The following is a 27,292-nucleotide window of genomic DNA, read 5'->3' as shown; positions in this document are numbered from 1 at the left end:
TTTGAAGAAATATTCTCGTTACAATTGTAACATTAGCTTGACAGATCTATGCCATCCTTGCTCCGGAATGTGGTCTATAAATAAAATGATGAGTTTCTCTTTGTCAAGTCCCTTTATATAACTCCTGATGTGTTTGGAATTTGGCGGCAAAGCGTTGATTCCCAGAATGTTCTAACTTTGTTCTCTATGACAAGCTGGAAGAACATTTATCAGTGATGAAGTTATGGTGTGGGTGCTGAGTTGCTGTATAAATACTGTCGCATGCAGTCATATCGGAGCACAGGCAGTAGTCTGAAGAAGGGTCTCGACCTGAAACGCCACCCGTTCCTAATCTCCAGAGACGCTGCCTGTCCCGCTGAGTTACTCCAGCATTTTGTGCCTATCTTTGCTTCATCTTAAGCTGATTTGAGGGTTTTATTTCAGCACAACTTGAAGGTATCTCTTCAACCCTGACCTGAGAAAATGTCGCTGTCACATTTCTTTCGCGGCAGCTACTGGGATCCCTTGTGGAGCGGTCACCCTCCAAGCTGCCTGCTTGATCTGGGCGTTGGGCTCCCTCTTTATCCCGAGCAGCCACTGTGGGACTGGATGGAGTGGATGGAGAATCGGCCTAGTGCGAGAAGGTCAGGGACGTTATGCTCAGGCCCAGCTGACAATGCCACGCTCGGCCACAGCCCATCATCTCTACCCCAGCCGCTTGCCCGCGGAACGTCCGCGCCTCGGGGCAAGTTGAGCTGCTGGAAGATCAGCCTTGATGTGAAACACTTCACCCCCGACGAGCTCCAAGTGAAGACCCAAGAAGGTTATTTGGAGATTTCAGGTATGCCAGTGACCGGTTGTATCACCTTGATAATATTATCCACCTCCTTGTGCCACTTTGATCTCCCCTCAATTGGTACTGGCTTCCACTCCAAGCTCTGAAACTCCCTCTAAACTCCTGCTTCTCACATCTACTCTTACACCACAATTACAATCTTAAAGTTACCTATTTAGATCAACATTTACCACCACATATTTCACCTGCTGTGCAGTTCAATATGAGATTTTATTTGATGACTCTCTTGATAGAATTTTTTTAGCACTTAAATGCATGTTTTATTGCAGAAAATGGTAAAATGACAATAGATATAGTTTGCAAGAATCTAAGAAATAAAAGAAGTAGTTGTCCATTCAGCTCCAAGTGTCTATTCAGTAGGATCATCGCTGATTTTTTACCTCAGCATCACTTCCCTCCATTTTATTCCACAAATCTCGTTGCACAGGGCGGTCACGGTGGTGCAGCGTTAGAATTGCTGCCTTACAGCGCTCACAGCGCCAGTGACCCGGGTTCCATCCCGACTACGGGCGCTGTCTGTGCGGAGTTTGTACGTTCTCCCCTTGACCGCGTAGGTTTTCTCCGAGATCTTCGGTTTCCTCCCACACTCCAAAGACGTAGAGGTTTGCAGGTTTATTGGGTTAGTATAAATGAAAACTTGTCCCTGGTGTGTGTAGGATAGTGTTAATGTGCGGGGATCGCTGGTCGGTGCGGACCCGGTGGGCTGAAGTGTCTGTTTCCGCACTGTAAATCTAAACTAAACTAAACTAAATATCTTAATTTATATTATATTTTAAAAATAAATCACTATCTTTCTTAAATACGCTGAATAATTGAGCACCCGCTACCTCATGGGGAGAGAACGCCAAAGATTCAAGACCCTGTGAGTGAGGAGGTTTCTACTCTGTCCTAAAAGGGGGACCCCTTATTTTGAGGCTGTGATCACTATTCATACCATGGGATAATAAGCTGATATCATCCCTTACATCTACCCTCTCAAGCCTGAATGAATGTTGTATATTTCAATAAGATTACTACCGTACTTATTTCTCCTTTCCTTTTCTCCCATTGTCTTCTGCAAGCATTGAACTTTGAAGATAGACACAAAAAGCTGGAGTAATTCAACGGGTATGACAGCACCACTAGAGAAAAGGAATAGGTGACGTTTCGTGTGAAGACCCTTCTTCAGAGGGTCTTGATCCGAAACGTTACCTATTCCTTCTCTCCAGAGATGCTCCAAAGACGTACAGGTATGTAGGTTAATTGGCTGGGTAAATGTAAAAATTGTCCCTAGTGGGTGTAGGATAGTGTTAATGTACGGGGATCACTGGGCGGCACGGACTTGGAGGGCCGAAAAGGCCTGTTTCCGGCTGTAGATATATGATATGATATGATATGCTGTCTGACCCGTTGAGTTACTCCAGTATTTTGTGTCTACCTTCGACTTAAACCAGTCTGCAGTTTTGTTTCCTACACTTCAAGCCATCCCTGATACATGTGCACAATTAGAGTTAGTTTAAAGCCAAGTGTATTTAATATCACTCAAAGAATATCAAAATAATGCACCAATGTTGCCCAAATTGTGTTTCCACTGTACAGTAAGAATGAAATTGAAATTAAAAGGAATGCTGACAAAGGACCAAAATGACTTGAAGATTGACACAAAATACTGGAGTAAACCTATATCTGCAGTTCCTTCATAAACAGCATTTACTGTTCTGAAAAATTATGCCTACAATTTCTGTCCACGATAATCAAAGAAAAGTTATTTCTGTAGAAATCACAGTTCTTTTCTTAAGCTTGTCTCTATTTAACTACAAATAGGCTTCTTATTACAGGTGATTAATATGTCAGCCCCTCCTTTGTTCAAATATATTTAACTGAATTAGTCAGACTTCACAGGAGATGGACACAAAATGCTGGAGTAACTCAGCGGGCCAGGCAGCATCTCTGGGGAGAAGGAATGGGTGACGTTTCCAGTCAAGACCCTTCTTCAGACTAGTTAGGGAAAAGGGGAAATGAGAGATATAGACAATGATGTGGAGAGATAAAGAACAATGAATGAAAGATATGCAAAAAAGTATCGATGATAAAGGAAACAGGCCATTGTCAGCTGTTTGCTAGGTGACAACGAGAAGCTGGTGCAACTTGGGTGGGGGAGGGATGGAGAGAGAGGGAATGCCGGGGTTACTTCACGTTTATTATCTTTACTGAGCTCCAGGGACAGGCTCCAGCTCAATGAGCAGGGCAGACAAGAACCCCCAACCAGGCTGACATGGGCAGAATCACAGCCACTGCAGTTCCTGCACAGTCACCATGCACCACTTGTGTGTGTGTGTTTGTGTGTGTGTGTGTGTGGTATTTTCACACACATGTTAGCTCCAGTTTAACACCCGTGTTAAAACGAAGAACACATAAACGATTACTAGCTATTTCTTTTACATGAAAATCATAGCTTCAAATATCAATAGACAATAGACAATAGGTGCAGGAGGAGGCCATTCGGCCCTTCAAGCCAGCACCGCCATTCAATGTGATCATGGCTGATCATTCTCAATCAGTACCCCGTTTCTGCCTTCTCCCCATACCCCCTGACTCCGCTATCCTTAAGAGCTCTATCTAGCTCTCTCTCGAATGCATTCAGGGAATTGGCCTCCACTGCCTTCTGAGGCAGAGAATTCCACAGATTCACAACTCTCTGACTGAAAAAGTTTTTCCTCATCTCAGTTCTAAATGGCCGACCCCTTATTCTTAAACTTTGGCCCCTGGTTCTGGACTTCCCCAACATTGGGAACATGTTTCCTGCCTCTAACGTGTCCAACCCCTTAATAATCTTATACGTTTCGATAAGATCTCCTCTCATCCTTCTAAATTCCAGTGTATACAAGCCTAGCCGCTCTAGTCTTTCAACATAGGACAGTCCCGCCATTCCGGGAATTAACCTAGTAAACCTACGCTGCACGCCCTCAATAGCAATTAGGTGTAAGTGGGGAAGGTAGTATTAAGTAGGATCTCTGGAAAGAGTGGATGTGGAGAGGATGTTTCCACCAGTGGGAGAGTCTAGGACCAGAGGTCGTACTCTCAGAATTAAAAGACGTTCCTTTAGGAAGTAGATGAGGAGGAATTTATTTAGTTAGAGGGTGGTAAATCTGTGAAATTCATTGTCACAGAAGGCTGTGGAGGCCGTCAATTAATATTTTTTAAGGCAGAGATAGATTTTTGATTAGTACGGGTGCCAAGGGCTATGGGGAGAAGGCAGGAGAATGGGTTTTGAGCGATAGGTAGATCAACCATGATTGAATGGCAGAGTAGACTTGATGGGCCAAATGGCCTAATTCTGCTCCTATCACTTATGAACATGAAATGAAGATTTTTGGACAAATTAGCCGAAAGGTAATAGGTGAATGCAGAAATGCACAAAATAAAATAATGAAGGAATGATAAATTCAGAATATTATATAAATCTAAACTGTGGGGTGTGGGGGAGTCTGTACAAATGGATGGATGGAAGGAAATATTAGAAGATAACTGCAGATGCTGGTACAAATCGAAGGTATTTATTCACAAAATGCTGGAGTAACTCAGCAGGTCAGGCAGCATCTCGGGAGAGAAGGAATAGGTGACGTTTCGGGTCGAGACCCTTCTTCAGACTGAAGAAGGGTCTCGACCCGAAACGTCACCCATTCCTTCTCTCCCGAGATGCTGCCTGACCTGCTGAGTTACTCCAGCATTTTGTGAATAAATACCTTGGATGGAAGGAAATCTGCACTCACATGGTGTGTTTCAAGACATCAAGACTGTTGTAAATACTTTATAGCAAATATGTAGGAAGGACTGTAGATGCTGGTTTACACCAACAATAGACACAAAATGTTGGAGTAACAGGCAGCATCTCTTGAGAGAAGAAATGGGTGATGTTTCAGGTCAAGACCAGAGAGAGGGCGAGGGAAAGCAAGGGTTACTTGAAGTAAGATAAATCAATATTCATACCACTGGCTTATAATGTACTTGGAGCAATATACACGTGTAAATCACTGAAACATTTAACCAAGAATCGGAAGATGGAAGAGGTGGCATGCAAAGCAACCTACTAAGCAGTGGATTCACCTGCGGACTGGTTCCCATGACTGGGACGAGGCATGGCAGCACCAACCATCTCATCAGTCTACCTCTCTGTGATACTGCAGCTCACAACCTACATGTTAACCGACAGGACAAACGAGGAACAAAGTGTTGGAGTAACTCAGCGAATTAGACAACATCCCTGGAGAGCATGGATAGGTGACGTCTCGGGTCAGGACTCTTTTTCAGACAAATGAGGAGCTGTTAAAATTTCAATAGACAATAGACAATAGACAATTGGTGCAAGAGGAGGCCATTCGGCCCTTCGAGCCAGCACCGCCATTCAATGTGATCATGGCTGATCATTCTCAATCAGTATCCCGTTCCTGCCTTCTCCCCAGACTCTGCTATCTTTAAGAGCTCTACTTAGCTCTTTCTTGAAAGCATTCAGAGAATTGGCCTCCACTGCCTTCTGAGACAGATTTACAACTCTATGACTGAAAAAGTTTTTTCTCATCTCCGTTCTAAATGGCCTGCCCCTTATTCTTAAACTGTGGCCCCTGGTTCTGGACTCCCCCAACATTGGGAACATGTTTCCTGCCTCTAACGTGTCCAACCCCTTAATAATCTTAGATGTTTCAATAAGATCCCCTTTCATCCTTCTAAATTCCAGTGTATACAAGCCTAGTCGCTCCAGTCTTTCAACATATGATAATCCCGCCATTCCGGGAATTAACCTAGTAAACCTACGCTGCACGCCCTCATTAGCAAGAATATCCTTCCTCAAATTTGGAGACCAAAACTGCACACAGTACTCCAGGTGCGGTCTCACTAGGGCCCTGTACAACTGCAGAAGGACCTCTTTGCTCCTATACTCAACTCCTCTTGTCATAAAGGCCAACATGCCGTTAGCTTTCCTTTGTCCCCCCCTCCCCCACGCCGGGCTCTCCTTTGTCCTACCCCCCCCCCCCCCCCCCCCCCGCCCCCGTCCCTCACATCGCCCCCTCCTCGCCGGGCTCTCCTTTGGAAGCCAGATACTTGGAAACGGAATACTGAAATATCATCAATGTTTTGTGTGGAAGACGATGGACCTTACACTAAACAACCAGATAGCAAACACCATTCAACACCACTGCCCATAACCATGGCACGGTGGCGCAGCGGTAGAGTTGCTGTCTTACAGCGAATCCAGCGCCGGAGACCCGAGTTCCATCCCGACTAAGGGCGCTGTCTGTACGGAGTTTGTACGTTCTCCCCGTGACCTGCGTGGGTTTTCTCCAAGATCTTCGGTTTCCTCCCACACTCCAAAGACGTACAGGTATGTTGATTAATTGGCTTGGTAAATGTACAAAATTGTCCTTAGTGGGTATAGGATAGTGTTAATGTGTGGGGATCGCTGGTCGGTGCGGACCCGGTGGGCCGAAAGGGCATGTTTCCACGCTGTATCTCTAAACTAAATCTAAACCAAGTTCCACAATGAAACCCCAGACAATGTGGAATTACTTTCCATATTTTAGGTGCCACATCTCTGTGGAGATAAAACAATGTTGAAATTCATCGTAGTCTATCATGTTCGTGACACTCTTTGGCAGGAAAGTGGTGTTTGAAGAACAACACCTCCTACTCCGAGTTCAGTCAACACAAGAATTTCCTAGGAGGGCAGATGAAAAGCCCCAAGGTAATTCTCAGAATCTCCCCCAAAAACTGGAGCGTTCCCACCAACTCACGGGAATCAAGCATCAAGCTTGCAGCTTTTCTGTACAGTTTGGAGTCACGGTTTAGATATCAACACAAGATAAAAGACACCAATGGTTGAAAACGTAAAATCCCCCAAACCCACCTGCAAAACAGATGAACTGATGTCAGCATCCTCTCTGAAGTCAACGCTCTCAGTTTTGTGGTTCGGATCATGGCTGACCAACCTCAAAGGGTAGGCCACCTTGTTCACATACCTGACGTGATACTCTTGCAAGACGTTTCCCACACCAAGCTCAGTCAATGCAAAGGATTCTTAGGAGAGCAGAAGGAAAGGGTATTCCCAGAATCCCCCCCGAGAAACTGGACATTCTCATCCGCTCATCGGAATCCCTCACCCAAGACCGGTCAAAATGGTTGAGCAACATTCAGTGAAGCACTAAACATTTAGGGTCTTTCCTGGGGAACGTGGAGGCCAATCATAAACACCATCCTCCTACTCCACCTGTGACAGAGTTTGTGGATCCCAATCTCATCTCAGTATCCGTACGATCCTGTACAAACAAGTCATCTTCAATTTCAAGGAACTGCGTTTAAAAAAAGCAGTGGCTTCTCAAGGCGGCTGATGCAAGATAAACATAGAAACATAGAAAATAGGTGCAGGAGGAGGTCCTTTGGCCCTTCGAGCCAGCACCACCATTCATTGTGATCATGGCTGATCATCCACAATCAGTAACCCGTGCCTGCCTTCTCCCCATATCCCTTGATTCCACTAGCCCCTAGAGCTCTATCTAACTCTCTTTTAAATTCATCCAGTGATTTGGCCTCCACTGCCCTCTGTGGCAGAGAATTCCACAGATTCACAACTCTCTGGGCGAAAAAGTTTTTTCTAATCTCAGTTTTAAATGGCCTCCCCTTTATTCTTAGACTGTGGTCCCTGCTCTGGACTCCCCAAAATTGGGAACATTTTTCCAGCTTCTAGCTTGTCCAATCCTTTCTTAATTTTATACGTCTCTATAAGATCCCCTCTCATCCTTTTAAACTCCAGTGAATACAAGCCCAGTCTTTCCAATCTTTCCTTATATTACAGTCCCGCCATCCCAGAGATTAACCTCGTGAACCTACGCTGCACTGCCTCAATAGCAAGGACGTCCATCCTCAAATTAGGAGACCAAAACTGCACACAATACTCTAGATGTGGTCTCACCAGGGCCCTATAAAACTGCAGATGGACCTCTTTATTCCTATACTCAAATCCTCTCTATATGAAGGCCAACATGCCACTAGCTTTCTTCACTGCCTGCTGTACCTGCACCCTTACTTTCACTGACTGGTGTACAAGGACACCCAGGTCTCGCTGCACCTCCCCCTTACCTAACCTAACTCCATTGAGATAATAATCTGCTTCCTTGTTTTTGCCACCAAAGTGGATAACCTCACATTTATCTATATTATACTTCATCTGCCACGCATCTGCCCACTCACTCATCCTGTCCAAGTCACCCTGCAACCTCCAAACATCCTCTTCACAGTTCACACTGCCACCCAGCTTTGTGTCATCTGCAAACTTGCTAGTGTTTCTTCTAATTCCATCATCCAAATCATTAATATATATTGTAAATAGTTCCTGCCCCAGCACCGAGCCTTGCGGCACTCCATTCGCCACTGCCTGCCATTCTGAAAAGGATCCGTTTATTCCTACTCTTTGCTTTCTGTCTGCCAACCAATTCTCTATCCATGTCAATACCCTACCCCCAATACCATGTGCTCTAATTTTGCTCACCAATCTCCTGTGTGGGACCTTATCAAAGGTTTTCTGAAAGTGCAAATACACAATATCCACTGGCTCTCCCTCATCCATTTTACTTGTCACATCCTCAAAAAATTCCAGAAGATTAGTCAAGCATGATTTCCCTTTCATAAATCCATGCTGACTTGGACCAATCATTTTACTGCTATCAAAATGCACCGTTATTACCTCTTTAATAATTGACTCCAACATGTTCCCCACCACTGATGTCAGGCTAACTGGTCTGTAATTCCCTGTTTTCTCTCTCGCTCCTTTCTTGAAAAGTGGAATAACATTAGCTATCCTCCAATCCACAGGAACTGATCCTGAATCTATTGAACATTGGAAAATGATCACCAATTTGTCCACAATTTCTAGAGCCACCTCCTTGAGTACCTTGGGATGCAGACCTTCAAGCCCTGGGGATTTACATCCTTCAGTCCCATTAGTCTACCCAATACTATTTCTTGACTAATACAAATTTCTTCCAGTTCCTCTACCCCCCTAGATCCTCTGTCCTCCAGTACATCTGGGAGATTGTTTGTGTCTTCCTTAGTGAGGACAGAACCGAAGTACTTGTTCAACTCTTCTGCCATTTCCTTGTTACCCATAATAATTTCACCTGCTTCTGCCTTCAAGGGACTCACATTTGTCTTTACTAATCTTTTTCTCTTAACATACCTAAAAATGTTTTTACTGTCCTTCTTTATATTCTTGGCCAGCTTCCCCTTGTACTTCATCTTTTCAGCCCGTATTGTCCGTTTTGTTACCTCCTGATGTCCTTTGAAAGTTTCCCAATCCTCTGGCTTCCCGCTACTCTTTGCTGTGTTATACATCTTTTATTTTAGTTTTATTCCATCCCTAACTTCCCTTGTCAGCCACGGTTGCCTCCTACTCTCCTTAGAATCTTTCTTCCTCTTTAGAATGAAATGATTCTGCATCTTCCGGATTATGCCCAGAAATTCCTGCCATTGCTGTTCCACCGTCATTCCTGCTAGGATCCTTTTCAAGTCGACCTTGGCCAGCTCCTCTCTCATGTCTTCATAGTCCCCTTTGTTTAACTGCAACACTGACACTTCCGATTTAACCTTCTCCTTCTCAAATTGCAGATTAAAACTAATCATATTATGGTCACTACCTCCTAGCGGTTCCTTTACCTTGAGTTCCCTTATTAAATCTGGTTCATTGGACAAAACTAAATCCAGAATTGCCTTCTCTCTGGCAGGCTCCAGAACAAGCTGCTCTAAGAATCCCTCGGAGGCACTCTACAAAGCTGAACAGCTTATAAAGCTGAACACTCTATAAAGCTGAACAGTCTTCATCATCAATGCCCAACTCCAAGATTTGATTGTGTGATGGAACCATACTGGCATTGAATTAATTCACCTAAATATTGCAATTGACACTGTGACAAAAAGAATGAAATCAAATAACGAGAACATTTAAATACCTCCGACGATCCAGAGAAAGCGATCTGTCTGTTCAACCTCTCCCTGTAGCTAATACTTACTAATACAGACATCATTCCTCCAGCAGTTTGTTTTTGCTCAAGATTCCAGCATTTGCATCTGTCTTCAGTTAGCTACTGTATCCTGGGCTGGATTCCTATTTAGTATAGTTTAGTTTAGAGATACAGCGCAGAAACAGACTCTTTGGCCCACCGGGTCCGTGCCGACCCACACATTAACACTATCCTACACACACTAGGGACAATTCTTTACTCATATACCAAGCCAATTAACCTGCAAACCTGTACATCTTTGGAGTGTGGGAGGAAACCGAAGATCTCGGAGAAAACCCACGTGGTCAAGGGGAGAATGTACAAACTCCGTACAGACGGCGCCCGTAGTCGGGATCGAACCTGGATCTCCGGCGCTGCAAGCACTGTAAGGCAACAACTCTACCACTTGGTTTTAACCATTGGTTCAATAGTTCAATAGTCCTTTATTGTCACGTGTACCCTAAGGTACAATGAAATTTGATTTGCCGTACAGTCACACCAGAAAAAGCAACAAGACACAAAATTACATAAAAATTAAACATAAACAGCCAGCATAGAGAATCCCCAGGGCACACAGCATAAGTAGAGACCCACAGCCATCAGTCCAATGCCCGGGCCACACACACACGCACCTTCACCGTGATGTGACCAGAGTTGTATCGACCGCTGTCACTCTCTCTGCAGTCCCTGTCCGTTCGATCAGTCAAAAAGCCGTCCCCACTCGCACCAGACTCCGGGATGTCCACACGGAGCCACGTCCCCGTAAACACCGAGACCACCGCACTCATGCACTCCCTCTGAGTCCCCACCAGTGCAGGCAGCACGGCCATCTTGTTTTCTCGGCGACCTCACATTCCTCACTTTCCTTCTTTTCTCCTGCGGTCGGGGCGATCGAGGCTCCCGCGATTGGGGCGATCGGAGCTCCTGCAGTTGGCGATCGAAGCCTCGCAGTGGGTGATCGAGGCTCCCGCGGTCGGGGCGATCAAAGCTCCACCCACACATAATACGAAAACTAAAGATCAACTAAAACATAAAAATAAAACGGACTAAAAACAACAAAGAAGAAAGGGACAAGGCAGGCTGTTGGCGAGGCCACCTCTCACGGCACCAGCCGGTGGTCTTGATGGTTCCATGTGTTTGTTCTTTAACACATGACTTGGGAACCTATAAACAGACCACAGGTGCATATTGAGACAGCTTCTTGCCTCATTCAGACAAGATGTCGAGAGCAACCAAGCAACTTGGCCCCATCTTGGTGGCGCAGCGGTAGAGTTGCTGCCTCACAGTGCCAGAGACCTGGGTTCCATCCCGACTACGGGTGGTGTCTGTACAGAGTTTGTACGTTCTCCCCGTGACCTGTGTGGATTTTCTCTGAGATCTTCGGTTTCTTCCCAAAGACGTACGGGTTTGTAAAAATTTGTAGAAATTGGCTTGGTAAATTGGCTTGGTAAATGTAAAAAATGTTCCCATTGGGTATAGGATAGTGTTAATGTGTGGGGATCGCTGGTCGGCGCGGACCCTGTGGGCCGAAAGGGCCTGTTTCTCTAAAGTAAACCTCTCTGCACCACCTGCTAGGGATTTGCAATTACCCTGGGCTTTGGATTCTCCAATGCTGGAATCCTTTTTCACATGTCAGAGCTGGGCAACTGGCTGTTAAAAATGACCTGTTCTGGCTCAGTTTTGAGGTTCCAAAATCCTTTTAGGGCACTGCTGACTTAGAAACCAAGGTCAACACTCATGAGAAAGAAATCCTTAGCTAGATAGAGCTCTTAAGGATAGCGGAGTGCTAGATAGAACTCTTAAGGATAGCGGAGTCAGGGGGTATGGGGAGAAGGCAGGAACGGGGTATTGATTGTGAAAGATCAGCCATGGTCATATTAAATGGCGGTGCTGGCTCGAAGGGCCGAATGACCTCCTCCTGCACCTATTGTCTGTTGTCTAAAATCAGATTTGGCAGCAAAAAAGCAACCTGCAATGTATCATTTTTGAACCGATTTCAACAGGTCAACATGTCAGATTATGATAGTGGGAAAGAGTTAATAGTATTTACAGATGTCGTGGTTGATATACATTACAAAAAACCTAAAGCGGTGATATTCTTGACTAAATCCTGTATCAAAGTGGTGCAGGATGTGGCTGTAAGCAGTGAAATATTATCAGCTCTAAAGTGGAAGATTGTTCAACACAACACAGCAGATCATTAACATTACAAATGGAAATATGTCAGATCTGCTGCATGGCACAGAATGTTCACACCTTCACCACAACGTAAACACCAGTGACTCCTGGGCAGGATGCTTGAAACACAGCGGGGCTTAAATCAATAAACACTCAAATGCTCAAAATTGTCATGTTACAGGCAACAGAACAAAAGATCCTGCATCCTCTGCCAGAGATTATTCTGGCCCAGTGTGTTTCTGCGATGTTCTCTGCACTGGAAATGGTGTACACAAATATATGTCCACCCAGAATAGGTGGAGTTATTATAATTTGTTCAAGATTCAAGATTCAAGATTCAAGATTCAAGATTCAAGATATCTTTATTTGTCATCCAAAAAACAAGTTTTTTAGACGAAATTTAGTCATCCACAGTCCAATAATAAAAGCAATAAAACAAGCAAATTACACAACCCCAACCAACACACAAAAAAAGGAAACATCCATCACAGTGAGTCTCCTCCAGTCACCTCCTCACTGTGATGGAAGGCCAGAATGTCTTTTCCCTTCCCCTGCCGTCTTCTCCCGCGGTCAGGCTGGTGTCGTTGCCACATTCCAGGCCACACCGGACGGTGAAAGGTCCGCAGCGGGCCGACCCAAACCCCGCGATCCAAACCCCGCGAACACGCTGTTGCTGCCGCTGCTGCTGCACATCGGGGCGGTCGTGGCTCCCGACATTGAAGCCCCCGCCGAGCAAAGAAAAATCCCGCGGCCTATTTCAGGCCGTGCCGGACGGTGAAATGTCCGCGGTGGGCCGACCCAAGCCCCGCGATCCGGGGCGGGCGAACACGCTGCCGCTGCCGGAGCTCCCGATGTCGGCATCCACGCGGCCCGAGCCTAAGGCGAGTCGCAGCCGCTCCCGCAGCCTCCAAGGACGGCCGGCTCCGCTGATGGCGAGTCCGGTCCGCGGGCTCTGCGAACCAGAGCCCTGGAGGCCGCCAGCTCCAGGAGTTGGGCCGATGGTAGGCCGCAGCAGGAACGGAGACAACACCCAGAAAACAAAGGTCGAGTCTCCGTTCGGAAGGGCCACATCAACAATTTTACTGTTCCCCCCCTCCCCCCCCACATACACACATAGTACACAAACACAAAAACACGACATCACAACTACAATTAAGACAAAAACAGTGTCGGGGCCTACAGCGTCGGGGCCTACAGCATCGGGACCTACAGCGTCGGGGCCTACAGCATCGGGACCTACAGCGTCGGGGCCTACAGCGTCGGGGCCTACAGCGTCGGGGCCTACAGCGTCGGGGCCTACAGCGTCGGGGCCTACAGTGTCGGGGCCTACAGTGTCAGGGCCTACAGTTTCAGGGCTACAGTTTCGGGACCTACAGTGTCGGGGCCTACAGTTTCAGGGCCTACATTTTCGGGGCCTACAGCGGGACAAGTACGGGACAAACCAATTTAGCCCAAAATACAGGATGTCCAGGTTAATGCGGGACAGTTGGCAACCCTAGCCACGAATGAGGCTCATCACAGAAAGTAGTCACGCCTGCTTTTTCTTCCAGTTTGAGCCAAAACACACAAGACAATGGTTCATCGATTTGGACAATGTTACCTGATCCCTTTTGGATTAAAAAAAGTTATCGGCAATGCTTAATAAAAACAAAATATTGTAAAATCAATTTTAAACAACTGCAACAACATTTTATTAAAGGTAATCCAATATAGCATTTCTTCAGCTAACCCAGGGGCACTATCCATTGTAAACTGTCGCTGGCTTCCTGACTCTGGCTGTCACTGGCTTCCTGACTCTGGCTGTGCCTGGCTTCCTGACTCTGGCTGTCACTGGCTTCCTGACTCTGGCTGTCACTGGCTCCCTGACTCTGGCTGTGCCTGGCTTCCTGACTCTAAGCTGGCTTCCTGTCTCTGGCTGTGGCTGGCTTCCTGACTCTGGCTGTGCCTGGGTTCCTGACTCTGCTAGAGCCAGTCTCTGGCTCCCATGGTCGATAGGTTAACCGATCAGGCTCAAGTGCACTTGGTATGGCAGGTACATTGTACCTCGAGTTTGCACAACAATGCAAAGCTCTGACTGATGTGCCCAATCATACCATACTAAAGGCACTAGATGGTGCTAGTACCAGGACAATTGGAGATTTTCCGTGAGTTATTTAATGTTACCAACCATCGTTGTTTGTGTGACATTTCAGTGTGCTATTTTAAACAGAAACATTACCATTTGGCATTTTGTGAGTCTCTGTGTCAAGATTTGTCCTCTCCACTCCTCCCACAATCTGCAACTTAAATGATTTTTTCACTTTTGTTTCTTGGTCATTGATCTGAAATGTTAGCTGTTTCCATTTCCCGGATGCGTCTAACATTTGCCGAGTATCACCAGCATTCCCTGTGGATTATTTTGGTTGAGTAGCTATTTGTTTCTGTTTATACCTTGTGATGTTTTCCGTATAAAAGACATTAAATAACAGTGCTGCCGATGCACCTAAATATACAAACATTAGTCTGCAAGGCTCAGATGGCTCATGCTTTTGTGAAGAAGGGTCTCGACCCGAAACAGCACCTATTTCTTCTCTCCAGAGGTGCTGCTTGACCCGCTGAGTTACTCCAGCATTTTGTGTCTATCTTTATGTTGTGAAGATCCTGGTATGACCATACCTCCACATCTGCACTAATTTCCCTGTAATTAAATGACTGAATACATCATGGTACGTGGGCATATCTGATCAACATCTACTTCTTAAGCCTTTGGGTCCTCTAGGGAGCATAGGCCATTGACAAATGTCCTCCACCTCACCCGGTTGTTGGCGGTTCTTTCAAGATTTCCCCAGTTGAGCCACTCCCAGACATTTCTGCCTGGACACCTCTTCTCCAGCCGTTTCATGGGCGACCTCTTTTCCTTTTTCCTTGGGGGTTCCATTTCAGGGCTTGCCGGGTGATGTTTGTGGCAGGTTTTCTGAGGGCGTGTCCAATCCAACTCCATTTTCTCATTCGAATTTGTAAGTCAGTGGGGTCCTGGCCTGTTCTTTTCCACAGGTCCACATTGCTTACTTTGTCTCTCCTCCAGATGTTTAGTATTCCCCTGAGGCAGGTGTTAATGAATGTTTGCAGCCTGTTTGTTGTATGTTTTGTTGTTTTCCATGTCTCTGATCCATAGAGCATCACCTGCTTCACATTTGAGTTAAAGGTCCGTATTTTGGTGTTGATTGAGATGTGTTTTGAGCTCCAGATCTTCCTGAGCATGTTAAACACCACCCTAGCCTTACTGATTCTGCTTTTTAAGTCTGCATCTGCCCCTCCGGTGGTGTCCACAACACTACCTAGGTATGTGAATGTCTCTACCTCCTCTAAGACAGTGCTGTGCATGAGGATAGGGTTGCTGGTTTTGGAATGGATCTTCATCAACTGTGTCTTCGCTGTTTTGGGTGTAAGATCAACATGTGTTGCTATTATATATCCATTGTCTTTTATCTTTTATATCCATCCACTTGACCCTCCCAATATACAGATCTCAATCTTGTTGCCCAAATCTCACAGATCATGTGTGTTCAGTGTTGGGGCAACAACTGGAGGCAACTTTGCTCCTCACAAGAGTGGCTGCTTTTCTAAAAGGTGCAATAAGAGTTTAGTTTAGTTTAGTTTAGTTTAGTTTAGTTTAGAGATACAATGCGGAAACAGGCCCTTCGGCCCACCAAGTCCGCACTTACCAGTGATCCCCTCACATTAATGCTATCCTACACACACTGGGGACAATTTTACATGTATACCAAGCCAATTAACCTACAAACCTATGTGTCTTTGGAGTGTGGGATGAAACCGAAGATCTCGGATAAAACCCATGTGAGAACGTACAAACTCCGTACAGACAGCACCCGTAGTCAGAATCGAACCCAGGTCTCTGGTGCTGTAAGCTCTGTAAGGCAGCACTCTGTGCCTGTTACATTTATTCCTCAGTGGGAACCTGTTTTGTTTAGATCTATTTTCATTACGCAACTGTAAAATTATTCAACATTGAATAGCATCTCAAATAAGAAATTGCTAAAAGAATGAGATAAAATGGATTGTAAATCAAATGCCAGAGGAAGTAGTTAGAGGCAGATAATAACATCATATAAAAAATATTTGGACAGGTAAGGATCCGAGGGGCCAAACACAGCTAAAATGCTAGATGCAACACAATCATGTGCCGGTGAAGTTCTTGGAGAATTGTGCATAGAATACATTCACTACCACCATGTCATGAACCAAAAAGGCAAAGTACCTCAGATGCTGGATATCTGAAAGAAACATAGGTAATGAGTAAAAGGATCACCAGGTGAGGGAGTATGTGTGAAGCGAGCATCAGAATTAGCGTCACAGAACGCTGACGTTTCCTTAGAAGTTCATGTGATAGGTGAGAAATACAAAATGCTGAACTGGCCCTGAAATGTGGAGGGAGATAAGAGTCAACCACAGTTGTGGGTCTTGAGTCACATATAGTCTAAGTCAGTAAGGTGGGCAGATACCATTGCCTGAAGAACACAACGGAACTAGATGGGGATGGGTCTTCGCAACTATCCTGAGGTCTCATATGTTTAGCCAGCATCTTTAACTTCCATTTAAAATATATAATTACTTACATTTTCCATTTCCCAACTGACATGGAACCAAGGTAGACACAAAATGCTGGAGTAACTCAGCGGGTCAGGCAGCATCTCGGGAGAGAAGGAATGGGTGACGTTTCGGGTCGAGACCCTTCTTCAGACTGATGTCAGGGGAGGGGGCGGGACAAAGATAGAATGTAGTCAGAGACAGGAATACTAGTGGGAAAACTGGGAAGGGGAGGGGATAGAGAGGGAAAGCAGGGACCATCTGAAGTTAGAGAAGTCAATGTTCATACTGCTGGGGTGTAAGCTGCCCAAGCAAAATATGAGGCGCTGTTCCACCAATTTGCGCTGGGCCTCACTCTGACAACGGCGGAGGCCCAGGACAGAAAGGTCAGATTGGGAACGGGAGGGGGAGTTGACGTGCTGAGCCACCGGGAGATCAGATAGGTTAAGATGGACTGAGCGGAGGTGTCCATCAAAATGATCACCGATCATCAAGTCCATCAAGGAGTCCAGCAAAACGATCACCGAGCCTGCACTTGGTCTCGCCGATGTTGAGAAGTTGACACCTGGACCAGCGGATGCAGTAGATGAGGTTGGAGGAGGTGCAGGTGAATCTCTGCCTCACCTGGAATGACTGTTTGGGTCCTTGGATGGAGTCGAGGGGGGAGGTAAAGGGACAGGTGTTGCATCTCCCGGATGCAGGGAAAAGTACCTTGGGAGGGGGTGGTTTGGGTGGGAAGGGACGAGTGGACCAGGGAGTTGCGGAGGGAACGGTCTCTGCGGAAAACAGAAAGGGGTGAAGATGGGAAGATGTGGCTAGTAGTGGGATCCCGTTGGAGGTGGCGGAAATTTTGAAGGATTTTATGCTGTATGCGACGGCTGGTATTTGCTGCTTCCTTGACAAGGAAACAAAGCTGTCTCTAGAAGAGTGGTCCAGGCTTCCAGCTGTTTGACCATGATCTTGACAGATCCATTACAAAAATTGGTCCATTAGAGAGTCAGAGTGGACAGCTATGTGCTGAGCCGGAAGAAATGGGGGAGATATTAAACAATTTCTTTTCTTCGGTATTCACCAAGGAGAAGGATATTGAATTATGCGAGGTAAGCGAAACAAGTAGAGTAGTGATGGAAACCATGAGGATCAAAGAAGAGGAGGTACGGACACTTTAAAAAAATATAAAAGTGGATAAGTCTCCAGGTCCTGACAGGATATTCCCTAAGACATTGAGGGAAGTTAGTGCAGAAATAGCAGGGGCTATGACGGAAATATTTCAAACGTCATTAGAAACGGGGATGGTGCCGGAAGATTGGCGCATTGCGCATGTTGTGCCCTTGTTTAAAAAAGGTTCTAAAAGTAAACCTAGCAATTATAGACCTGTTAGTTTGACGTCTGTGGTGGGAAGATTAATGGAAAAGATACTTAGGGACAATATATATAAACATATGGATAAACAAGGCCTGATTAGGAACAGTCAACATGGATTTGTGCCTGGAAGGTCATGTTTGACTAATCTTCTTGAAGAGGTTTTGAAGAGGTTACCAGGGAAATTGATGAGGGCAAGGCTGTGGATATTGTCTATATGGACTTCAGTAAGGCATTTGACAAAGTTCCACATGGAAGGTTGATTAAGAAGGTTAAATCGTTGGGTATTAATAGTGAAGTTCCAAGATGGATTAAACAATGGCTGAATGGGAGATACCAGAGGGTAATGGTTGACAACTGTATGTCAGGTTGGAGGCCAGTGTCTAGTGGAGTACCTCAAGGATCTGTGTTGGGTCCGCTGTTGTTTGTCATTTACATCAATGATCTGGATGATGGTGTGGCAAATTGGATTAGTAAGTATGCAGATGATACTAAGATAGGTGGTGTAGTTAATAATGAAGTAGATTTTCAAAGTCTACAGAGAGACTTGGGCCTTTTGGAAGGGTGGGCTGAAAGATGGCAGATGGAGTTTAATGCTGATAAGTGTGAGGTGCTGCATTTTGGTAGGACAAATCAAAATAGGACGTACAGGGTAAATGGTAGGGAATTGAGGAATGCAGTGGAACAGAGGGATCTGGGAATAACTGTGCATTGTTCCCTGAAGGTGGAATCTCATGTGGATAGGGTGGTGAAGAAGGCGTTTGGTATGCTTGCCTTTATAAATCAGAGCATCGAATATAGAAGTTAGGACGTAATGTTAAAATTGTACAAGGCATTGGTGAGGCCGAATCTGGAATATGGTGTGCAGTTCTGGTCGCCAAATTATAGGAAGGATGTCAACAAAATAGAGAGAGTACAGAGGAGATTTACTAGAATGTTGCCTGGGTTTCAGCACTTAAGCTACAGAGAGAGATTGAACAGGTTAGGTCTTTATTCTTTGGAGTGCAGAAGGTTAAAGGGGGACTTGATAGAGGTTTTTTAAATTTTAAGAGGGACGGACAGAGTTGACGTGGGTAAGCTTTTCCCTTTGAGAGTGGGGAAGATTCAAACAAGGGGACATAACTTCAGAATTAAGGGACAAAAGTTTAGGGGTAACATGAGGGGTAACTTCTTTACTCAGATGGTGGTGGCTGTATGGAATGGGCTTCCGGTCGAAATGGTGGAGGCTGGCTCGATTTTATTATTTAAGAGTAAATTAGATAGGTATTTGGATAGGAGGGGATTGGAGGGTTATGGTCTGAGTGCAGGTAGATGAGACTAGGTCAGAGAAAGTGTTCGGCATGGACTAGAAGGGCCAAACTGGCCTGTTTCCGTGCTGTAATTGTTATATGGTTATATGGTTAACTGCCTCATAGAGTGGTAGTGAGAATTTCTGTACATTAGCTCCATATGACTTGTCCAAACTCTGTTACCTCGATGAAGAGAGGAGGGAGCAGGAAGAAGCGGTGATGCTGCGGTTAAAAGATTAACTACACGTCTCTCCAAGTGAGAATCTAGTTTCCTCCTATACTCCAAAGACGTGGATAGAGCTCTAGGGGCTAGTGGAATCGAGGGATATGGGGAGAGGGCAGGCACAGGTTACTGATTCTAGATGATGAGCCATGATCACAATGAATGGCGGTGCTGGCTCGAAGGGCCAAATGGCCTCCACCTGGACCTATTTTCTATGTTTCTATGTACAGGTTTGTAGGCTAATTGGTATGGTATAAATGTACATTGTCCCTCGAGTGTGTGTGGATCATTGGTCTCGGTGGGCCAAAGGGCCTGTTTCCGCGCTGTATCTCTAAACTAAACTAAACTAAACTAAACTAAACTAAACTAAACTAAACTAAAACTGGTGATGCTGGAAATCTGAAATAAAACCAGAAAATTCCACTCAACAAGTCAGGCAATATTTGTGCAATATCAGCAAAACAGGAGTTAATAATTCAGATGTAGAACCCTTTATAACGAATGTCATTGATGTGAGGAACTGATTGGTTCCTCTCCCCACAGTCAGTGGTGTTGAATGTCTTTGGTATTCACATTTAATAATTAACAAAATGTTAAAACCTTTTTTTTACATTTGACATCCTATAAAATGTTCCTGCCCACTACAAGTCGATAAAAACACGTTGAAACTCTCTTAAACAAATAATAAAAAGTCTGTCAGAGAGAACAGCAGATTCTGGTTTAAATCAAAATGCCGGAGTAACTCAGCGGGACAGGCAGCATCTCTGGAGAGAAGCAATGGGTGACGTTTTGGGTCGAGACCCTTCCTCAGACTGATTTCAGGGGAGTGGGCGGGACAGAGATAGAATGTAGTCGGAGACAGTAAGACTGATGGGAGAACTGGGAAGGGGGAGGGGATGGAGAGAGAGGGAAAGCAAGGGCTACTTGAGGGTTAGAGAAGTCAATGTTCATACCGCTGGGCTGTAAACTGCCCAAGGGAAATATGAGGCGCTGTTTCTCCAATTTGTGCTGGACCTCACTTTGTCAACGGAGGAGGCCCAGGACAGAAAGGTCAGATTGGGAATGGGAGGGTGAGTTAAAGTGTTGAGCAACTGGGAGATCAGGTAGGTTTAGGCGGACTGAGCGGAGGTGTTCAGTGGAATGATCGCTGAGCCTGCGCTTCATAATAGGTCCACTTGATTTTCCTAGCAACTGATTTGTCCCATTCATTTGAGTGGTGTCTGCTGTGCTTGGCTCACGTGTGGACTGACATTGGCATCTGTGTCAATTTTCCAGCCGTAGATCTAGAAAACAGCAGGAAATTGTGCAGCCTCTAGGAACCCATGGAGAAACATATAAGCAGCAGTGGAAGGGAGAATATATAAGGTCATATGGTCATAAGTGATAGGAGCAGAATTAGGCCATTCGGCCCATCGAGTCTACTCTGCCATTCAATCATGGCTGATCTTTCTCTCCCTCCTACCCCATTCTCCTGCCTTCTCCCCATAACCCCTGACACCCGGACTAATCAAGAATCTATCTCTCTCTGACTTGAAAATATCCATTGACTTGGCCTCCACAACCTTCTGTGGCAAATAATTCCACAGATTCACCACCCTCTGACTAAAGAAGTTCCTCCTCATCTCCTTCCTAAAGGAACATTCTTCAATTCAGAGGCTATGACCTCTAGTCCTAGACTCTCCCACAAGTGGAAACATCCTCTCCACATCCACTCTATCACTCTATGTCACTCTATGTCCATTGGTTTAGAGTCATGCTGGGGCCTCTAAGGGGAAACACAGACTAATGTCAGGATTAGTACTGCTGTTGAGCCATGAGATATGTCCCAGTATTCAGTTGACCACACTCCCCGAATACATAAGAGTAACAAAGTCCTCTGATATGTAACTGGGCAGTTTGTTTACTTTGATCATCCTGTCTTTCTCATGGTGTGATCAATAACAAATTCATTGATCAAAATTATTTTGTTTCAAGGGAGTCACAGCGAACGGGAAGATCAACATGGGTTTATTTCAAGATGTTTCACCAGGAGGTACAGGTGAGTTTGTTTACAGTCAAACTGCTGTCTTCATTCCCAACTTGCATGTGATGTTTAATAAGACGGTTATTGGAACCAAATGTAACCCAGAAATCTGGAAATAGAAACAATTGTAAGAGCCAATAAATAATTCTTGGCAGAGTAACATTTTACATCTTACAGGCAAATAGTAAACAAAACATAGTGATAGGATGGTGTGAGAAGCAGACAGAAGGCCGTGTGTACATCAGCTCATGTGTAATTGTTTGAGATTCACTGAGTAGGACGATGAAGAGTAGAGTGAGTAGGAGGTGAAAAGGGGAAGAATCGTGGGGTGTGGAACTCACGACCCAAACTGTCCCAGAATTACAGTTCAGTTCAGTTGAGTTTATTGTCACGTGTACCGAGGTACAGTGAAAAGCTTTTGCTGCGTACTAACCAGTCAGCGGAAAGACAATACATGATTACAATCGAGCCATCCACAGTGAACAGATACATGATAAAGGAATAACCTTTCGTGCAAGGTAAAGCAAGTAACGCCCAATTAAGGATAGTCCGAGGGGCATCAAAGAGGTTCCAAGCTGCTCTGCACTGCTCTCTGGTTGTGGTAGGATGATTCAGTTGCCTGATCGATAACAGCTGGGAAGACATCGTCCCTGAATCTGGAGCTGTGCGTTTTCACACTTCTATGCAGTGTTGTGGTGCTAATTGTTTAGGTGCCGGAGCTGTCACTGTTGCCAGAGCGGCCGCGGTTAAATTCCCCGCTGGTTAAAATTCCCCGCTGTTTATTTTGGGGGTTTTTTCACAGAGGTGACGGAGTGGCTCTCTGATGAGCTCCAGCACCACACCACTGCTTCTATGCCTCTTGCCCGATGGGAGAGGGGAGAAGAGGGAGTGGCCAGGGTGAGACTAGTCTCCTGGCCACTTCTTACAGTTAATAAGTACTTGGTTAGGCATCAGTTGTGCCATAATCCACAAGACACGTGAAGTGGGATTGGTCTGGACAGCTCCTTTGAGTTGGAATGAACTGAACAGGGCTCCTTCTGTGTCATGAATATGTATGATCCTAACTTTCTGTAAAGGAGAGCACTGAGGCAGAGCAGAGAGGATGAGGAGTAGAATAACAATAAGTCCAGGACCAGGATCACACCTTCTTGAGAAATTAGCTACCCTGGGTTTAGTTTAGTTTAGAGATACAGCGCGGAAACAGGCCCTTCGGCCCACCGGGTCCGCGCCGACCAGCGATCCCCGCACACTATCACCATCCTACACACACTAGGGACAATGTTTACATTTACCAAGCCACTTAACCTACAAACTTGTGAGTGTAGGAGGAAACTGAAGATCTCTGAGAAAAACCCACGCTGGTCACGGGGAAAACGTACAAACTCTGCACAGACAGCACCCGTAGTCGGGATGGAACCCGGGTCTCTGGTGCTGCATTCGCTGTAAGGCAGCAACTCTACCGCTGTCCGCTTGAGAAATTAGCTACCCTGTGCTTAGAGCAAAAGGGAAATCAATTTTTAGTGCACAGAATGGCAGCTCATTTAATTCAGGGGAGATAGTTTCATTTGCTTGGAATCATTGCCTCCACAGAACTCCAGCGGGAAGCTGCCACAGTGTGGTGAAACCTTCCCATGCCTTCCCTGGGGTGTGGAGGCTTGTTGGAGCTGATCGCCTCCCATCCCTGAGGCAGACTGCTCCCTAAGCCACATGTGAATCCATAGCATCCTCACGGCCTTTGACAGCTGAGTGCTAATAAAGACATTCCACCTGCTTTTCAATATCTTTGATTGTCAGAAACATTTAAAAGCTATCCACCTGAATTTAACATTAAAATAAAATATGTTGAAATATGTTAAAATCCCAATATAAAGTTAAAAGCTAGAAAATGAAGTGACCTACTTGATGCCTCTTCTCCTCTTCCTTTTGGGTGAATGTATCCCGCACCAGTCTGACAGGCCTGAGGCTGAGGGGCCAGGTACAGAGTGCACGGAGCATGTGGCAGGGGAGTGGGGATCACAGGCACCCACTCTCTGGTCACCAACTCCAACCCGACCACCCCTCCCACCCCCTCTCACCCCTCCCACCCCTCCCTCCGACAGGCAGCACGATTAGGCACAATTCAAGCAAGTTGTGAGAACCCAGTGGCAAATACAAGTTAAAGCACTCACACTTGTGTGTGTGTGTGTGTGTGTGTGTGTGTGTGTGTGTGTGTGTGTGTGTGTGTGTGTGTGTGTGTGTGTGTGTGTGTGTGTGTGTGTGTGTGTGTGTGTGTGTGTGTGTGTGTGTATGTGTGTGTGAATCTGTGTGGGTATCTATGTGTATCCGTGTGTGTGTGTGTGTGTGAATCTGTGTGTGTGTAGCTGTGTGTGTGTGTGTGTGTGTGTGTGTGTGTGTGTGTGTGTGTGTATCTGTGTGTGTGTCTGTGTGTGTGTGTGAATGTGTATCTGTTTGTGTGTGTGTATATGAATCTGTATGTGTGTGCGTGTGCGTGTGTGTGTATGAATCTGTGTATCTGTGTGTGTGTGTGAATCTGTGTGTGTATCTGTGTGTGTGAATCTGTGTGTATGTGCATCTGTGTGTGTGTGTGTGTGTGTGTGCGTGTGTGTGTATCTGTGTATGTGTGTGTGAACCTGTGTGTGTGAATCTGTGTGTGTATGTATGTGTATCGGTGTGTGCGTGTGTTTGTGTGTGTGTGTGCGCGAGTTTGTGTATCTGTATGTGTGCGAATCTGTGTGTGTGTATGTGTATCTGTGTATGAATCTGTGTGTGAATATCTGTGTGTGTGTATGAATGTGTATCTGTGTTTGTGTGCGTGTATGCATCTGTGTGTTTATGTGTATCTGTGTGTGTGTGTGTGTGTGTGCGCGTGTGTATGTGTATCTGTGTGTGTGTGTGTGTTTGTGTGTGTGTGTGTGTGCGTGTTTGTGTGTGTATCTGTGTGTGTGTGTGTGTATCTGTGTGTGTGCATCTGTATGTGTGTGTATGTGTGTGTGTGTTTGTGTGTGTGTGTGTGTGTGTGTATCTGTGTGTGTGTGTATGTATCTGTGTGTTTATGTGTATCTGTGTGTGTATGTGTGTGTATGTGTATCTGTGTGTGTGTGCGTGCGTGTTTGTGTGTGTATCTGTGTGTGTGCGTATCTGTGTGTGTGTGTGTATCTGTGTGTGGATATTTATCTGTCTGCGTGTGTGTGTATCTGTGTGTGTGTGTGTGTGTGTGTGTGTGTGTGTGTGTGTGTGTGTGTATGTGTGTGTGTGTGTGTTTGTGTGTGTGTGAGAGTGTGTGTGTGTGTGTGTCTGTGTGTGTGTGGGGTGTGTGGGGTGTGTGTGTGTGTGTGTCTGTGTGTGTGTGTGTGTGTGTCTGTGTGTGTGTGTGTCTGTGTGTGTGTGTGTGTGTGTGTGTGTGGGGTGTGTGGGGTGTGTGTGTGTGTGTCTGTGTGTGTGTGTGTGTGTCTGTGTGTGTGTGGGGTGTGTGGGGTGTGTGTGTGTGTGTGTGTGTGTGTCTGTGTGTGTGTGTGTGTGTGTGTGTGTGTGGGTGTTTGTGTGGGTGTTTGTGTGATCGATATCATTAACAATGGAATATAATTATCGCCCGTAGAAGCACCAGATAATGCAGTTGATTAGAATCAATATTTGACTGAATTAATATCAAATATATTTATAAAATAAAAATAAAAAAGAGGAACAAAATCCATCCAGATGTTGGGAGCATCATGTTTCCTGCTTGCAGATCACAATGGCTTGGTTTTCCATGAACTGAATTCATCCTGATTCTTCTTACTTTCTTTCCACACAAACGTGGTGCCAGACTTCCGCCCGCCGTGGCTGCCAGGTCCGTGAGCTCAACCCTGACCTCCAACGGGATGCTCGTGGTGGAAGCCCCTCTCTGCACGTCCGTGGAGCTCGTGATTCCCGTTCAAACTGAGAAGCCCTCTGAAGAAGAGAAGAAAGTGGAAGAGAAAGAGCCAGTGGAGGAGAAGGAAGTGCCGAAGATGCGGATCCAGGAGAATGAGATGGAACAAGAGAGGGAGAAAGAGGGCGAAGAGGGAAGAGCAAAGGACGAGGGCGCGGAAAAGAAAGAGCAAGAAGGGACAGTGGAAGAACCAGACAGAGGGACCAAAGAGCCAGCGAGGGGGCTGGGGGTAGGGAAGGTGCAGGACGCTAAGGTGGCTCTTGAAGATCAAGAAAATAAGGAAGAACCACATACATCCACTAGTTAAATAACCTTTCAAATGAAACTCCTATGCATTACTTTATGCAAACGATAATGTCGCTAAAATCAGTGAAAAGACAGTCGAGATTAATGTAGAGTTAAGCAAAAAGAGTTGATCTATATCAGATATCAAATGTAGAATATGTTGCAGGTAGACACAAAATGCTGTAGTAACTCAGCAGGACAGGCAAGAAGGGTCTCGACCCGAAACGTCACCCATTCCTTCTCTCCAGAGATGCTGCCTGTCCCGCTGAGTGACTCCAGCATTTTGTGTCTACCTTCGATTTAAGACAGCATCTGCAGTTCTTTCCTACACATATAATATTTTGCTCCGATAAATAAAGGATGAAAATGGAGTGAAAAGTTTGACTTCACTTATTGTTTTGCACCGATTCTGTGACGGTATTCAAGTCAATGGGGATCATTTACAAAGCCCTCGTAGAGCTGAGGAACTGCACGAGATGCTTACTTTGACAGAAAGTATTGCAGAGGAAGTCCCTGACACACTTGACAATGAAATGATGCTTGTGCTTGTGGTCTTAAAGGGAGCATCAACTACTTCCAATTAGCTGTGGGTTAAAAATAAAGAGGATTTGGTGACTTTAAATGGAAAGCTCTTGGAGAAAGGCTATGATTCAGGGCTGGGCTGGAATAATGCAAGGAGGAATTGGATGAGTGTACCACTTGCAACTTGTGGGGGAATGTGGGATCAGGAGAACGTCACCAACCATACTGGTGGCTCCTCTGATAGCAACACCATCTCCTCTATGGGCAGACACAAAACGCTGGAGTAACTCAGCGGCACAGGACAGGAGGAAATGGTGACGTTTCAGGTTGAGGCCCTTCTTCAGACTGAGACACAAGGGAGAGGGAGGCACAGAGACCAGGAAGGGTAAAGTGTGTGAAAACGAGACATCAAAAGAGATGAGGGTCAAGGGAAATGTAGGCTGGGGAGAAGCAAACAAAGATAACGTGGAATCAGGGGCTGTCAAACTGGTCGGAGAACTGGGAAGGGGGAGGGATGGACGGAGAGGGAAAGCAAGGGTTACTTGAAGTTAGAGAAGTCAATGTTCATACCGCAGCCCAAGTGAAATACGAGTGTCCTCCATCAGTGTTGAGGACATGTTGGCTTGTTGTTCATCTCCTGTCAGCTACTATCACCTATGGTTCAACACCATCCTGTTCTTCAAGTGGGACCAGTATGAGATGAGTGGTGTGTGATATGCCATGTGGATGGATGCTGCTGCCTTCATGGTTGTCTCACTGTGTGAGCAAGCTGTGATATGCAGCAGTAACAATGTAGTGTGGGGATTCTACGAAGCATATTAAGCATGAGTCCTGAGGGAAAGACGGTTGGCCAGTTGGCTGAGCGTGGAGAGATGTTTACTGCATGAGGAGTTTAGTGTAATTTGTAAAATGAAGCCTTTGAAGATCTTATTCACCCATTGGAATTCATTGAGCTTCATGCCTACCCCTAACCAGCAAATGATGGCTGGAATTCTGCATTGAGGTCATAGCTATCGGCTCCCACTGCCTTCTGACCGTGGGTCTACGCTACG

At 45.7% G+C, this 27,292-nt stretch overlaps 1 protein-coding gene across 1 annotated transcript; it reads left to right on the top strand.

Annotated features, from left to right (window-relative positions):
• The first annotated feature begins 462 nt into the window (after positions 1-462).
• LOC144605812 (heat shock protein beta-1) lies at positions 463-25,959 on the top strand. The gene is made up of 4 exons (XM_078421377.1): positions 463-820; positions 21,475-21,538; positions 25,329-25,516; positions 25,668-25,959. The coding sequence occupies exons 1-4, from the start codon at positions 463-465 to the stop codon at positions 25,742-25,744; spliced, it is 687 nt and encodes a 228-aa protein (XP_078277503.1). The 3' UTR covers positions 25,745-25,959.
• Positions 25,960-27,292: the final 1,333 nt, after the last annotated feature.

The sequence above is a fragment of the Rhinoraja longicauda genome, chromosome 25 (genome assembly GCF_053455715.1).
Source record: "Rhinoraja longicauda isolate Sanriku21f chromosome 25, sRhiLon1.1, whole genome shotgun sequence".
NCBI lineage: Eukaryota > Metazoa > Chordata > Chondrichthyes > Rajiformes > Arhynchobatidae > Rhinoraja > Rhinoraja longicauda.
This window is presented reverse-complemented; position numbering and strand designations above follow the sequence as displayed.

Excerpts from the sequence above, each read along its gene's own strand:
- LOC144605812 (XM_078421377.1), top strand. The coding sequence starts at position 463 with ATGTCGCTGTCACATTTCTTTCGCGGCAGCTACTGGGATCCCTTGTGG. Across the intron at positions 821-21,474 it reads AGGTTATTTGGAGATTTCAG|GGAGTCACAGCGAACGGGAA; the intron begins GTATGCCAGTGA and ends TTTTGTTTCAAG. Across the intron at positions 21,539-25,328 it reads TGTTTCACCAGGAGGTACAG|ACTTCCGCCCGCCGTGGCTG; the intron begins GTGAGTTTGTTT and ends ACGTGGTGCCAG.